A 16,774-nucleotide genomic window follows, 5' to 3' on the forward strand; every position below is an offset into this window, starting at 1 on the left:
GTATTTTTAATGTATTAAATGCGTGTTTACCTTACCACTAGATAGATGCGTATGGGGTAGTGATAATGACTGTGGCGATGAGGAACATCTTCCGACGAGCTCGTGTTTGCTCGGTAGACCGTAGGCAACTGTCTAAGAGTCTCCTGTTGCATGGCAGAAATAGATAGGGTGGTGGTATCTATTCTACCAATCTCTACCAAGGTTTTTACTAGTATTAGGAAGTCTTGTGAGTCCGCACGGGTAGGTATCACCACCCTGCCTATTTTACTGGTTCTCTTATTTTACTGGATCTTTTCCAAATAACCGTTTAATTCACAGTAACTCTGGAAAAGATAAAGATACAGCAAGTATGTTGCGGTGTACTTATTAATAATACATTTGAATAATCTATACTAATATTATAAAGAGGAAAGATTTATTTGTTTGTTTGTATTGAATAGGCTCCGAAACTACTGAACCGATTTGAAAAAATCTTTCACTGTTTGGTAGCTATGCTATTCCCGAGTGAAATAGGCTATAATCTTTTTTTTTTTTAAATTAGGGATCCTTACTAAAACTCCAATAATGTAACCCAAGGTGTAAAAAAATTACCTAAAATATTCTTTACATCGCGTGCCCTGCGAAAACTATTGACGATAAAATAAAATAATGTACTACGACTTTGTAAAACAAATTATTATTTACAGAAAATGTCGCGACAGCATATGTCTAACTATTATAGTTATGCCGCAATAAGTGTTCTTTTATTTAAAAAAATAAAACAACGTCAAATATCGTTGAAATTTTTGTTAAAGACCCGAGCAGAGCCGGAGTGGTCCGCTAGTACATTAATAATACCGTTGAATATAATATGAAATCACTATATGATCTACATAATATTCCAATATACTTAAATACATGTAACATCTATACGATTAATCTTAAAAGAGGTTAATATGATATAAAGATGACATAAATAGAATTTCGAATATTGAAACATAAAAAACATTAGAAAGAACATTAGACATATAAAAAGCATTTTTGCAATATTAAAATATAAAAAGATATAAAAATAGTGGTGAAGCAATAGCTTTAAATGTTGTTTCTCTTTATAAGAGCCACTCAATTTGTGCTATAGTTTTACTAAGCTAAACTGTATTTTGATATAAATAAAATAATACATTATATACACTGGTGGTAGGACCTCTTGTGAGTCCGCGCGGGTAGGTACCACCGCCCTGCCTATTTCAGCCGTGAAGCAGTAATGCGTTTCGGTTTGAAGGGTAGGGCAGCCGTTGTAACTATACTGAGATCTTAGAACTTATATCTCAAGATGGGTGGCGCATTTACGTTGTAGATGTCTATGGGCTCCAGTAACCACTTAACACCAGGTGGGCTGTGAGCTCGTCCACCCATAGAAGCAATAAATAAAAAAAACACATAATAAATCAACAGTATAGATAAAGCATAAATAAGCATGTATGCTTGTGTTGTAACACTAGGCGAATAAGTAATGTTCCTTCAATATCCTTTTAAAACAGCTTAAAGTTCTAAATTCAAGATCTAAGTCTAAATCTTATGTTAATTTTTTGAATAGAACCGACAATCTCGAATGAGTTATCAATCAAAAGCTTCACGATCATATAAAAAGTGATTCGTCACGAGTGAAAGCAAAGGGAAAAACGAAACAATGCATTCCAAAGAGGGAGAGATAAAAAGCGGTCCATTCAATGTTGATAGTGCCATATAACTAACTACATTGCCGAAAGTTGTGTACATGCTTAAGCATTTACTAATCACTGAGTATCTTTGTGAGGACAGATTTGATTTTTTTTTTTATTTTTTTTTTATAACAACTAAGAGGCAAACGAGCAAGACGGGTCACCTGAGGGTAAGTGATTCACCGCCGCCCACGGTCACCAGCGTTTACGCCAGTGCGTTGCCTACCCTTCAGATAAGAATATGCTCTTTTCTTGAATAACCCAATGTCGCAGTTGTTGGGGAAGACCGCTGATGGCAACGAATTCCAGAGATTTACTGTGCGTGGCAGAAAACTGTTTTTAAAACGCATTGTAGTGGAACGCCAACCATCCAGATGGTGCGGATGATAGTTCCGACGAGACGATCGGTTGCGAAAATCAGCGGCTTCTATTAAATTGAACAACTCCTCGGAACACTCCCCATTGTAAATTCTGTAAAGTATGCATAGGGAAGATAGATCCCTACGCAGTGCCAAAGGATCTAGCCGATCGGCAAGTTCAGGATCGTCGACAATCCGAGATGCCCTACGTTGGATTCGCTCAAATTGCATCTTATAGCTCTTAGGAAGGCAAACGGGGATATTATTTGTTCGGGCATTGTGCCGAACTTCCTACGAGGTATTTTCGCCTAAGGGGCACGCAGGATACGTGGCACTTGACGTTGTCCAGATATTGGGAGCAGACCACGGGCCCAAGGATGTTTTAGGGCTCTACCTCACCAGCACTCTCCCACCCGATGTCTGATCTCCGCCCGGGTTTGGAAACAGGTCAGATTAGGGAGGTTCCCGCGGTCTACACTTAGGCAATAGGGCAAAAGACTCAAGTGATGTCAAATGGCTACCTGATATTCGGAAATCTGATCGAGAGATTTGAGATAGGCTACCGGGTTCGCCGCAGAAACAGATCGACGCGAATTTACTGGTGATAATGCGTGTTAGGAGTTTGGCAGATTTAGTGTCGCTGACGGTCTATTTGGGCCGTGAAGCTACCATGGGTTCTGTTCCAATAGGTAGCAATAACCTTCAAATCAAATCAAACCAAAAAAAAAAAAAAAAATATTCATCATAAATGATAGAACATACTTGTTGAACGTCAAAAGAACTACCGCCAATTCAAAAAACTAGCCTCCGTCTTGAGAAGAATCGGCAAGAAACTCAGCGGGCATGTCTTTTTTTTTAAATATTAGTTTTTTTTTTATATTAGATTATTTTTAAATATTCATTTTTACAATGAGTATTATAACGTAACAATTATTGCAATATTGAAATGCCCGAAGCGAGCAACTCATTCCCACTTTGTGCAATCTTCTAGATAATCATTGACTTTATAGTAAGCTTTATTGCACAGATGTTCTTTAATAGTTTTCTCAAGCCTATCTATATGTAGGTATATGTAGGTTCTGAACATCTTGTGGGATTTTGTTGTACAGGCGCATAGACAAGCACCCGAATGAATTTCGTATCTTATGTAACCTACTCATCGGCACAACAAGCTTGTGTTTGTTCCTAGTATTTCAGGATTGCGGTTTGCCCTTGATATCGCGAGTTCCCTTGTTAAAGCAGTGATATTAGCGTTTGAAGAGTCGGACAACGACCTCATTTCTCAAGGCGTATACTGTCATTAAAGCTCCAGTTACCACTTAACCTGTGGTACAGCTGTAGACACATTACCTCTACAGGGCAATAAATAACAAATTGTCTAAATCCGTAGCACTACTTTCGTAGCTTCGTAGCCGTAGCACTATAACCGTAGCCTCGTAGTCAAAGCGCTACGTTTTCAGAAAAGCCCCAAAATAAAAACTGTTTACCAGGAATTGGCCTAGTATAGACATCTTGGGCAATCGATATGCGAACCAAAATGTCTACAGCCTCTTATCTCCTACCAATGTTGTAAAACTCGCGCAAGCGCTGTTTGGAAATGAAGGTAGGGATTGACTCAAGCTCCCATAAGTTCTTAGTGTCGGGTGATTATTTACCGACTCCTCAAATAGTGTGATATCTTAAAAAGTCGTAGTGGGCCTTAGTGGTCACTAGTACGCCACAAGGGAGTACCATTTTTTCTAAAAGAAAAATGACCTATTTTAAAATTTTCGCCGCCATAAAATATAATTTTTTGCTAAAAGTCGCATTTTTATCTGACGTTATACTATCAGTATTCTCCGGATACTGCTTATAAACAAGTGATTTATATTCTCAGACATATGCCTAAATAAACAATTCTAAGCAATTATATATGATTAAATGTCACAAGTGGCTTCGCCCGCCCGGTCAATGAAATGTCTCAGTGTAGTTTCAAGTGGGAATAAGATATTTTTGCGGGATAAAACATAGCTTAAATCAGTTTCTTTATCTAAGAATGTCACTATAAAAATCATGTCAATCCGTTGCCTCTTTGCGACATAAAGAAGAATGAACAAACACACATTAACATTTATAATATTAATTAAAACAATAAGCAAAATTATATGAATAAGATCATTGGTATGAATAACAATCTTAATTTTGAAGTGAATTTTGCGATTAAAATCTCATAGCCTGATGATAATCGCATCCCTATATTTTTTAGCGCATTCAAAATCGTTTTTTTTTTTTAAACAAACAATAAAATACTATACGTCCCTCCAATGAATACGAAACTTTTAAAAATACTTTTTTACCGCGTCCCGTAAATCTTAATAAAGTCTAATAAAGAAAAAAATATATATACACGGAAAGAGTTGCTGTTGTCCCAATACGCAGTCTATAAATCAATTTATATCCCGCTGTATTGACGCTGTATAGATTTTAGGACCAAATTTTTTTTTTTTTTTTATTGCTTACATGTGTGGACGAGCTCACAGCCCACCTGGTGTTAAGTGGTTACTGGAGCCCATGGACATCTACAACGTAAATGCGCCACCCACCTCGAGATATAAGTTCTAAGATCTCAGTATAGTTACAACGGCTGCTCTACCCTTCAAACCGAAAGGCATTACTGCTTCACGGCAGAAATAGGCAGGATGGTTGAGCGAATAAAGAAGTTTTCAAGTCACACACAAGTTTTGAATTCGTCGTGGCCGAAAGAATAAGACATCCGGTGCATTTGTATCTAACCATGCAACGGTGTTCTAATCCCACAGGCGGGTACCAATTTTTCTAATGAAATATTAACAAATGTTCACGATTGACTTCCACGGTGAAGGAATAACATTGTATAATCTATATATTAGTACGTGAAGCAAAAACTTTGTATCCCTTTTGACGAAAATTGCGCGGACGGAGGAGTATGAAATTTTCCACACTTGTAGAGAATATCGAGAACAAGTGCACAATACTAATATTTTTTTTAAATAACTCATATAAGATACATTAAATCAATAAAGAAAACATTACACACACTACATACCGTGTATTTGACGCACACACGCATGCATACTATTTATTGTCAAACTTTTGTTCTTGACGTCTGTTGTCAAATTGAGAATTGTTTGTCTTTATTAATATTTTTTTAAAGTGTATCCTTGGCGAAATTTGTGATTATAGAAGTATAAAATACAATCATAATAGTGTACAAACTTACAATTCCAATTAATCATAGTCGAATTTCGACTACTGCGGGACCTATAGTAAAAATCAAATCAGTGAAATTATAATTTGCATATTTACTGGTGCTCGGACGTCTTGTGAGTCCGCACGGGTAGGTACCACCGGCAGCCGTTGTAACTATATTGGGATCTTAGAACTTATATCTCAAGGTGAGTGGCGGCATTTACGTTGTAGATATCTATGGGCTCTAGTAACCACTTAACTTTGGGCTGTCAGCTCGTCCACACATCTAATCAATAAAAAAGGCATAGTAATAATATTAAATTCCCGATAACTATGTAACGTCCATGCAGCTAGTACAAATGGCGGTATAAATTGTGCCTTAGGTGCGAGTCGCGAGCAATGATTTGTGGCCGGCGACGCTGCCATTACTCAAGGAGGCTCAAAGTTTATACTCATTATATTTGTGGCACTCTTGGGAATTGAGGATTGGGCGTTTTTTTATTTTTTGTGGTACAATCTGCCGTTGTGCTTGTGATACCTATCTTAAGTACACAAGATGTTCGATAGATGCCTGAATCTCGCTGACATGACGTTTTCAAGTTATGTTTGTATATATACAAGTTCCGGTCAACCACATCAGGGGCTCTCGTACAATGAGATGTATTGATGGCTTAGCATAATATCGATATCATAATTATGATAGTCCAGTCAAGCTTAGCATTTTTACAACAGTTTATCTTTCCTAACACTATTACGTGAACGGGAGTGTCTGTACGTTGTAGATATTGACTCTATTCTATCGTTTTTTTTATTTTTATTTATTGCATAGATGGTTGGTGCTCACAACCCACCTGGAGTTAAGTGGTTACGGGAGCCCATAGACATCCACAACGTAAATGCGTCACCCACCTTGAGATATAAGTTCTAAGGTCTCAAGTATAATTACAACGGCTGCCCCACCCTTCAAACCGAAACGCATTACTGCTTCACGGCAGAAATAGGCAGGGTGGTGGTACCCACCCGCGCGAACTCACGAGAGGTCCTACCACCAGTAAATTACATAGTTTAAGTTATTTTCAATGTAAAATGTTTGTGACGTGCCAGTACTTTTTTAAATATGTAAATAAATAAGAAAAAATCTGTGTCTCCGTTGACTTCGTCGCGAGAACAACACACACATAAATAATATAGACATAACTAAAACAGAACATAATCAGCAAAGTAGTCGGTACGTACAAAACGGGTTGACAAAGGGCCCTGGTCTGTCTGTCTGTCCAGAACAATGGGGTCCCGCGGGCGGACGGCAGATTAAAAAAGTCTGAAACGAAAGATTAATGTGTATATAGTGAGACGAGTCGGGGCCATAACTATGTATAGTTTTGAAGGGTTTTTATAAGGACCGCGCTTTCAAACTGTTTTGAGCTTTTAAAACTGTGGCTCTGCTTCGAGGTCACTGTAGGGCAATTATTATTGCTTTCGGAGGCCATTACGCGAAGCGTTTAATTTTTACCAGTGTGTGCAAAACCACGCACTGAAGACTACATACAATATACATATAACATACATATACATTTGGCCATATGCATTTTCGAATGCGTCAGTATAATAACACTAGCCGTACTCGCCCGCTTCGCTGGGTATTTAAAATAAACTTTATTATTTATTGTCATTATTATTAGGGAGTCCAACACTCATATAAATATTAACCTATCCATTGAGTACATGTATTTTCTACATGGATACCAAGTTTCAAGTCAATCGGATGCACGGTTTAGTAGTTATAACGGAACATCCGTAAAAAACCACTGTAGATTTATATATTAGTATAGATGTGTTCTTCGCCCGTAAACTTCCTCAAAATCGTTTCCAAGCGCTCAAAGGAAGTTCAAGAATACATTGCTTTTAATTTAGATACATTCGCGTCTTACCTTAAAACTGTATTTCAGGAGGTCCTTTCTTAGATACCGCATGCGTTAATGATTAATTGGGTCCCACATATGTGGATACTAAATTCAAAACAGCGTTGAAGAAGCTTTCGTCCAATACCGCTCTGAAAAGTTATATAATAATAATAATAATACAGTGTTGATAAAATGAACTAAAAAGATTTTTTTTATTTTTTTTTGGTGCATTGTAATATCTGTATTTGGTGTCTTCGTGAGCACTCACAAAGAGGTCGTCCAGGTATGCGTTTTGTTAATGATACTTTGCTGCAGCGAAAAGCGCATTCATTGACTTTTGACTTTGGTTCGAGAGCTAGGTATTGTTTTGGATTGTTTTACTCTTTTTTTTTCTCCCATCTCATCGTTCATAGCCTTGAGGGGCTATTCCGGTTTTATCGGGTTGATAAGCGAGCTCATGGAGTCAGACCTGAGAGAGGTTGCGAAGATATGCTCCAAAAAGAGCAGTTTTTTGCTAAATCTACCACCGGATCGAAATCGCGACCCAATGCGAAGATCCGGCGAGAAACTGTGTGTTGTCTCTTCGGGTTGAAATTCACGCTGAACTCTTTAATTTTTTTTTAATTACTTAAATGGGTGGACGAGCTCACAGCCCACCTGATGTTAAGTGGTTACTGGAGCCTATAGACATCTATAACGTAAATGCCGTCACCCACCTTGAGATGTAAGTTCAAAGGTCTCAGTATAGTTACAACGGCTGCCCCAACCTTCAAACCGAAATGCTTCACGGCAGAATTAGGCAGGGTGGTGGTACCTACCCGTGCGGACTGACGCGAGGTCCTACCACTAGTAAGTATCCACCAGTAATTATCAGCAAGGCGGCAGGATCAGACGCATATGATGAGTTTATCGCAAACATATCCAGCTCTTGGCCTATAAGCATTATTGCGGGAACGAACCGCGAAAAAAAGGGCCCGTAAATGTCGTGCCAGACGTGCGCCGCTGACGAAAAAAAAAACTTAACGGCCGTTTGTATTGCTCTTGGAGCTTTTTCATTTTTCACTTTGCGGCGCTTACGTTGGAGCGCTTTCGTCGTCGTGAAAAGCACGGCGATATTTTTACGTTAATGCTCTAGTTAAATGTTTACGATAGCTAGACGAGCATACGGTTTGCTTTGTGTTAAGTGAAAAAAAACTAGTGTTCTCGGTCTGTGATTTTTTTTAAATTAAAAACGTTAATCTCAACCCGATCTTGGCATGGCCGCGTGCGTCTTAGCATCGCCTGAGAATGACACAGATGTTTTACGGTTTTGTTTCTAGTTGTCACGTCTAGGTTTTGATAGTCTTTATAAATAAATAATTGTTTAAAAAAACTAACAAAATATGCTTTTAAAGAACGTCCAACTAAAAAAAGCGTGGGGTGCTTTTCAGGATATTATCAAAATAACCCTTCTACTCATATCTGTTCATGAAATATTTATAACTACTGATACCATGCACCCCACGCTTTTTATTACAATAATAATTTTTTTCTTACACTACTTTTAAATCAAATTTATTAAAATTTATTTTTAATTTTTTAGTTGGATTTTCTATAAAATCATATTTTGTTAGTTTTTTTTAAACTATTATATATTTTCATTTTTTAGTTGAATTTCAATTTGTTCATTTTTTTTTTTAATATTAAATTGTCAACGGTCCTTAATAAGTATACCAAATTTCGAATTAATCCGACGTTTTGAAGGGGGTCAAAATCATGTTCAAAGATTCCGTTACATACTAACATACATACGTCTGAAGCTAATAAAAGCGTATTAGAAAGCAATTCACGTAAATGCATTATAATAATTTTAATTTAATGAAACTTGGCTTCGTAAATCGATTTGATATACCAGAGTGAGAGACGAGAGAGGCATACGCGTTATTGCGTCTAAGCCCGCAACCGCTTAAGAGCCGTGCGATCATCCATCCATTCATCTAGGGCTAACAAAAGAAAACGGCCAAAGATCATGAGCTATTCCGTGCGACGGTACTAAAATTTTTTTATTGCCCTTGTAGGCAGACGAGCATACGGCCCACCTTATGATGAGTGGTTACCGTCGCCCATGGACTTCAGCAATGCCAGGGGCAGAGCCAAGCCGCTGCCTGCCGCTAAGAGTACAAAGCGTTTGTGTTCGTATTAAAAATAATTACAAAATAGAGAGAGAAGGGATGAGAGAACGAAAAGAAAGAGGGAGAAAGAGAAAGGTATTATACACTACTCGCTTGTGTATGCGACTGTCGCGCCTGCGCTCGTCTCATTTAACGGTTTTATTCCACGCACTTTTTTACACGGATTTTTTCTTACGGTTTTACCATCATATTTTTTTCAGTTCGGTCGCGCAGCAAAATCCCTATCCCCTCCGAGCCTGCCGTAAGGAACTTCGTTCCAAGAAAACCCAAACAAACAATTCTACAATTACAAATTAACTTGTCCCATGTCGCTGCAATAATTCGTGATCACTTTAATGCGTATTTAAATAACGGGAAACGAGTAATTAAGAATGAGTGAATCACTCGGCGTACGTAAATAAAGCAGGTCTTAATTAGTACGCAGGTGCGGGGCGAGACGCGGGCTTAACTTAGTGCGCGGAGGGGAGAAGGAGCGCTAAATATTATATCAATTTATTGTTCCTTGTTAATTGTTCGCCTGTTTGTGATGCTTAGGGTGGTTTACGCGTTGCGACGTAATGTTTTTGATAGTCACCCTTATATTTTGCACGGGTAGGTATCACCGCGCTGCCTATTTCTGCCGTGAAGCAGTAATGCGTTTCGGTTTGAAGGGTGGAGCAGCCGTTGTAACTATACTGAGACCTTAGACCTTATATCTCAGGGTGGGTGACGTATTTACGTTGTAGATGTCTATGGGCTCCAGTAACCACTTAACACCAGGTGGGCTGTGAGCTCGTCCAACCATCTAAGTATAAAAAAAGTTTTTCGCCGAATCTTCTCAGTGGATCCGATCTGGTGGTGGGTCCAGCGGTAGATACACTGCTCTTGTTAGGGCTAGCAAGAGCAACGTCACCAGGTCAGAGCCCCGTGAGCTCACCTACTGGTTCGGTCATCTAATATGGGCCCTCGAAGTCACTATGATATAGTTTAAAAGAGATATTAAAAGAAGAATAAAGTTTAAAGATTTTTAAAAGCATTTATATATACTAAACTCTTAAATACGTCAACGTGTGAAAGTGGAAATTTCGTAACTTGCATTTTAGGCTTAGACACTTTTTACAATATTCTTGTATAAAAAAATACTAATACTAATAATAGTCCGTATCTCGTTTTCTTACGATTAAATTTTTCATCAAATTTTATACCAATTTGTCAGCTTTATATCTCAATAAATATATCAAATCAAATCAAATCAAATCAAAAAAGTTTTATTCAACATAAATGAAAGTACATACTTGTTGAACGTCAAAAGAACTACCGCCAATTCACAAGAATTAGCCTCCGTCCTGAGAAGAATTGGCAAGAAACTCAGCGGGCATGTCTTTTTTTTTTTTTTTAAATATTAGTTTTTTTTTTTTGTTATGTATGTAAGCTGTGAACTTTTTCGAAATACTTTTATGGCTCTGGTGTAAAGTTCCAAACTCCCACATATCTCAAAGAACGTTTCGGGTTCCTATGTGATAAGCATAATTTTTCCCTGAGATCATCGGATAGCCTGAGACTAATAATGCCGGCGCATTCATCATCATTCTTTGATAATTCATTCACCGTCCAGGCGGTTCGATTGTGGGATGCTCTGCCGGGCGCAGTGAGAAGTGCTCCCAACTTTAAACTGTTTTAAAAGAATGGTGAAGGAACACTACTTATCTTCTTAGTGCTGTTTGTTTGCATCATTATCATTTATCATTTCCATACTGTTGATTCATTATCTGTATGTAAGTATATTAGTATGTATTGTATGTAAGTACGTATATTGGTATATAAGGTAAATAAGTTAGCTATATATTACATATTATATGTAAATGGTATATATGAATTTGTATGTATATATTTTCTAGAATAATGTATTGTCTTTAGTACACCGCAACATGCCTGCTATATTTTTATATTTTAAAGAATTTCTGTAAATTAAACGGTTGTCTGGAAGAGATCGCTTTTAGCGATAAGACCGCTTATTATACAAATGTATCTGCTTTTTGACTGTCTTTTGAATGTAAATTGTGTTTTGGTGTGCAATAAAGTGTATTCTCTCTCTCTCTCTCTTTCTCTCTCTCTTTCTCTCTCTCTTTCTCTCTCTCTTTCTCTCTCTCTCTCTCTAAAGTTGGATTTTTCAAGTTACGACAATTCTGTTTTCTACCATCAATTTCTAACCCGCGATTCGCAAAGCATTGTGCTCATTAATCCTAAGGCGGTTTATTACAAAACTTGTACATTACGTAAGTTAGTTTTGTTCTCTCGTTCCGGCTTAGCCGAAATGTGAAGGGATCGAAAGAGACGGAGAATTCCACACACGGCACATGCCGATAATGAATACAGCCATTTCGAATTTTTGTTAAGGTCCATACATTCGCTTCAAGAAAAATAATAACTCAATATAATTAATAAATTAGGTGAATTTAATGTATGCTAGAGGTCCGGCAGTAGTCGAAATTCGACTATAATTAATTGGAATTGTAAGTTTGTACACTATTACGATTCTATTTTATACTTCTATAATCACAAATTTCGCCAAGGCCACACTATAAAAAATATTAATAAAGACAAACAATATTTAATCTATTCTCAATTTGACAACAGACGTCAAAAACAAAAGTTTGACAATAAATAGTAGGTATGCATGCGTGTGTGCGTCAAATACATGGTATGTAGTGTGTGTAACGTTTTCTTTATTGATTTAATGTATCTTTTATGCATTATTTTAAAAAAATATTAGCATTGTGCACTTCTCTATATTCTCTATAAGTGTGGAAAATTTCATACTCCTCCGTCCGCGCAATTTTCGTAAAAAGGGATACAAAGTTTTTGCTTCACGTATTAATATATAGATACTCGTTGTATTGTAGTTTTCTTCATTTTTCATCCTTAAATCTTTATCTTGTAATAGGAAATGCTGTGTATAAGAGAAACGATATAGCTTGCTTTGCCCTTTCCTTCTCTCCACGGTCGAGTGGTTCGCGAGACGCTCTGTCTATTCTCTCACTCTCTCTCTTCCTAAATAGTATCTTTCCTCTCTAGTCGTAACGAATCTATCGGGAGTTAAATTTTACTCTCAACTCGCCTAAAGAAGTTTCACTTCAAAAATTATTTCATAGTGAAAATCGTTCGTGAAGTTTGTTTGAAAGTCGCAGTGGCCTAAAGAATAAGACGTCCGGTGCATTGGTATTTATCGATACACCAGTGTTCGAATCCCGCAGGCGGGTACCGATTATTCTAATGAAATACGTACTTAACAAATGTTCACGATTGACTTCCACGGTGAAGGAATAATATCGTGTAATAAAATCATGTAATTTGCATAATTAGTGATGATAGGACCTCTTGTGAGTCGAGTAGGTACCACCACCCTGCCTATTTCTGCCGTGAAGCAGTAATGCATTTCGGTTTGAGGGGTGGGGCAGCCGTTGTAACTATACTGAGAGCTTAGAACTTATATCTCAAGGTGCGTGGCGCATTTACGTTGTAGATGTCTATGGGCTCCAGTGACCACTTAACACCAGGTGGGCTGTGAGCTCGTCCACTCATCTAAGCAATAAAAAAAACACAAGCACTATGAGCTCATAAGTTAGAACACGGCTCCTCCTTAAATGTTTGCTGCATGTACTGGTCCTAATCTCAATTCTCGAAAGTTCGGGTCAGCAATTAATGAACTTTGATAATAAAATCGAAACTAATTAAGAAACATTTGAGGCCCGTTGTGCTTTGACGTTTCATATGTTTTACCTAATTTAGTTAATTGTAACGGAATTCAATTTGAATGTATGAATTTGAAATTAAGCAGAGCAGTTTAGTGTGAGCTTTCTTTCTTTCTTTTTTTTCCTATCTATGCTGATAGCCTTGAGAGGCTATTTCAGCTTCACCCTAACGTGTGTAGGTGAGCTCACGGGGCTCAAACCGGAGTGTTACTAACACTGACCCTAGCAAGAGCCGTGCTTCGCAGAATCTACCACCGGATCGGAAACGCGACCCACTGAGAAGATCCGGCGAGAAACTCAGTGGGCTGTGTCTGAGGGTTAATTCGCTCTTTTTTTTTTTATTGCTTGGATGTGTGGACGAGCTCACAGCCCACCTGATGTAAAGTGGTTACTGAAGCCCATAGACATCTACAACGTATATGCGCCACACACCTTGAGATATAGTTCTAGGTTCTCAGTATAGTCACAACGGCTGCCCCACCCTTCAAACCGAAACGCATTACTGCTTCACGACAGAAATAGGCGGGGCGGTGGTACCTACCCGTGCGGACTCACAAGAGGTCCTACCACCAGTAATTACGCAAATTATAATTTTGCGGGTTTCATTTTTATTACACGATGTTATTCCTTCACCGTGGAAGGCAATCGTGAACATTTGTTGAGTACGTATTTCATTAGGAAAATTGGTACCCGCCTGCGGGATTCGAACACCGGTGCATCGCTCAAGACGAATGCACCGGACGTCTTATCCGTTAGGCCACGACGACTTCGAAGCGTCGCCACGACTCGTCGAGCCCTTCGTCGCAAGCGACGGGTTCGACGAGGACGGTGACCAGAAACTTTCTTTCGCTTTAGTTATTGTTGTCCCACGGAGGATACAGCAAAAATAGTTTTAAATTAACACACACATAATACTTTTTTCCTGGTAAATTACGCCACAAGGCAATGTGAGTTGATAAATATTGTTTTTAATGGCATTTTAGGCAGACGTGCATACGGCCCACCTGATGGTGAGTGGTTACCATCGCCCATGGATTTCAGCAATGCCAGGAGCAGAGCCAAGCCGCTGCCTACCGAGCCAAGCCGCTGCCTACCAGCAATTTAGGTACTTACTACCTGAATAGCCGGTAGACTATTTAGGTACTTACCACCTGAGATGTTTTTTTTTTGTGTATCGCCAATAGCTCTTCTATGAAGTGTTTTAGTATTAGCGGTAGACAGCGGCTTGGCTCTGCCCCTGGCATTGCTGAAGTCCAAGGGCGACGGTAACCACTCACCATCAGGCGGGCCGTACGCTCGTCTGCCTACAAAGGCAATAAAAAAAACAAAACATTCTTTCTGGGACACCCTGTATATCGGTGGTTCATGGACGAAACACGTGCCACGTGTTACGTGAAAATCTTTTTTCGATCCAATGCAAACGTAAAATAATTCGTCCTAAGTCGCATACTTTGTTATTAGGTGTCCGCTAATGCCCACATTAACTTGGTCTCAATTTACCAATGTAAATTGAAAGCTCTCTCGGCCACCTGAGGTCTGTGCCGAGTTAATTTACAGCAACGGGTTAATACGCGGCGAAGCGGTCGCGGATTCCGCCTTCCGGACCAGGCCCTAATGGCCGTTGTTGTCGCCGAGCGATTTGCGGTTTTAATATTCAGTGAATGCCTAATTTGAAAGTTTGCGCGCGTGCGAAATTCGTTGGCCGAAGCTACTTTCGATTTAGGGTTTATTAAAAAGAAAATATAGTTTTATCTATTTACTAGCCGTAATCGCTTCGCTGGGCATTTAAAATTAACATTATTTATTGTCATTATTATTAGGAATCCAACACTCATATAATTATTAGCATATTCATTAAGTACATGTATTTTCTACATGGATACCAAGTTTCAAGTCAATCGGATGCACGGTTCAGTAGTTATATACGGAACATCCGTAAAAATCACTGTAGATTTATATATTAGTATAAATTGCTTAGATGGATGAACGAACTCAAGGCCCACCTGGTGTTAATTGGTTACCGGAGCCCATGGACATCTACAACGTAAATACCGCCCCCCACCTTGAGATATGAGTAGGAAGGTCTTAGTTATTACCGTACAACGGCTGCTTCACCCTTCAAACCGAAACGCATTCATGCTTCACGGCAGAAATAGGCAGGGTGGTGGTACCTACCCGCGCGGACTCACAAGACGTCCGACCACCAGTAATTACGCAAATTATAATTTTGCGGATTTTTTATTTATTTTTGTTACATGATGTTTTTCCGTCACCGTGGAAGTCAAGCGTAAACATATGTTAAGTACGTATTTTATAAGAAAAATTGAATTGGAAGTAGATGAGAGGTGACGAAAACTGGCAACGGTGGCGTAAATTGCGAGAGCCTTATGCTCAGCGATGATAAATTTTTTTATTGCTTACATTAGTGGACCAGCTCACAGCCCACCTGGTTTTAAATGGTTACTGGAGCCCATAGACATCTACAACGTGAATGCGCCACCCACCTTGAGATATAAGTTCTAAGGTCTCAGTATAGTTACAACGGCCGCCCCATCCTTCAAACCGAAACGCATTCATGCTTCACGGCAGAAATAGGCAGGGTGGTGGTACATACCCGCGCGGACTCATAAGAGGTCCTACCACCAGTAAAATCATATGTCGATTGATGGCAATAAAAAAGCAATTAAATAAAATTAATAATTAAGCGAATGTCGTTTTTTTTTTAGTCAAGTGATCGAGTTATCAAGTATGTAGAGTCCGTAGACATGACAACGTAAATACCGCCACATGTGTACCTTGAGATAGAAATTTATAGTCTGTTCGAGATCGTACTCGTATTAGTGATGACATCATTCTGTGGACGAGTAGAGGACGATGACTATGCAAATTTGCAGTAATGCGATTGGTCGTCCATATTGTTCCCCTTACCCCCCCAATCCTCGATTCGTGTAACACACTAGTTCAGTCATGTAGAAAAGTTTGAATAATAAACACCTAACATTATAACTGTAGAAAAAATCCTAAATAATAAATAATATTCGTTAATTTCAGAATGATCTAGAAGGTTTCGCGTCGAATTCCCTATCGAACATTCTAGATGAATACAAAGTTAGCGAAATTCAGAACAGCGAACGTCTTAAAGGTAACGGTTTGAATATTTATGAACGGTACGTTGTCTGAAGTCGCTGCGGCCTAAAGGATAAGACAGCCGATGCATTGGAACTAAGGGACGCCACTGTGTCGGTGTTCAAATCCTGCCGGCGGGTACCAATTTTTCTAATTAAATACGTACTGGACAAATGTTCACGATTGACTTCTACGGTGAAGGAATAACATTGTGTAATAAAAACCAAATCCGCAAAATTATGATTTGCGTAATCACCGGTGGTAGGACGTTTTGTGAGATGGACGGATAGGTCCCACCTTTTTGTCTAAGGGTGGAGCAATAGTTGTACTATAAAAATTGAGACTTAGAACTCATGTTTCAAGATGATGGTGGTGGGATTTACGTTGTTCATATCTATGGGCTCCGTTTACCTATTAACACCAAGTTAGCCGTGAGCTCCTTCACCCATAAGATGATGATGTTAACGTAGTGCCGTTGTAAGCATGCTCCAACCTAACAGCAAGTGAAACATTAATTTGTCGGCCCGTCGACCCGTGCAGCCAAAAATATTACTCATTTCAGTTGAAACCATTACCAAC

At 38.8% G+C, this 16,774-nt stretch overlaps 1 protein-coding gene across 1 annotated transcript in view; it reads left to right on the forward strand.

Annotated features, from left to right (window-relative positions):
- The window catches only part of LOC114245696 (uncharacterized), a 41,428-nt gene that overhangs the window by 12,420 nt on the left and 12,234 nt on the right, over positions 1-16,774 (forward strand). Inside the window, exon 10 of the mRNA XM_089733455.1 lies at positions 16,121-16,211. Within this exon, the coding sequence (XP_089589581.1) occupies positions 16,121-16,211 (91 nt within the window). The remainder of the gene's footprint in view (positions 1-16,120; positions 16,212-16,774) is intronic.

Source organism: Bombyx mandarina, chromosome 02 (genome assembly GCF_030267445.1).
Source record: "Bombyx mandarina strain Sakado chromosome 02, ASM3026744v2".
Taxonomy (NCBI): Eukaryota; Metazoa; Arthropoda; class Insecta; order Lepidoptera; family Bombycidae; genus Bombyx; species Bombyx mandarina.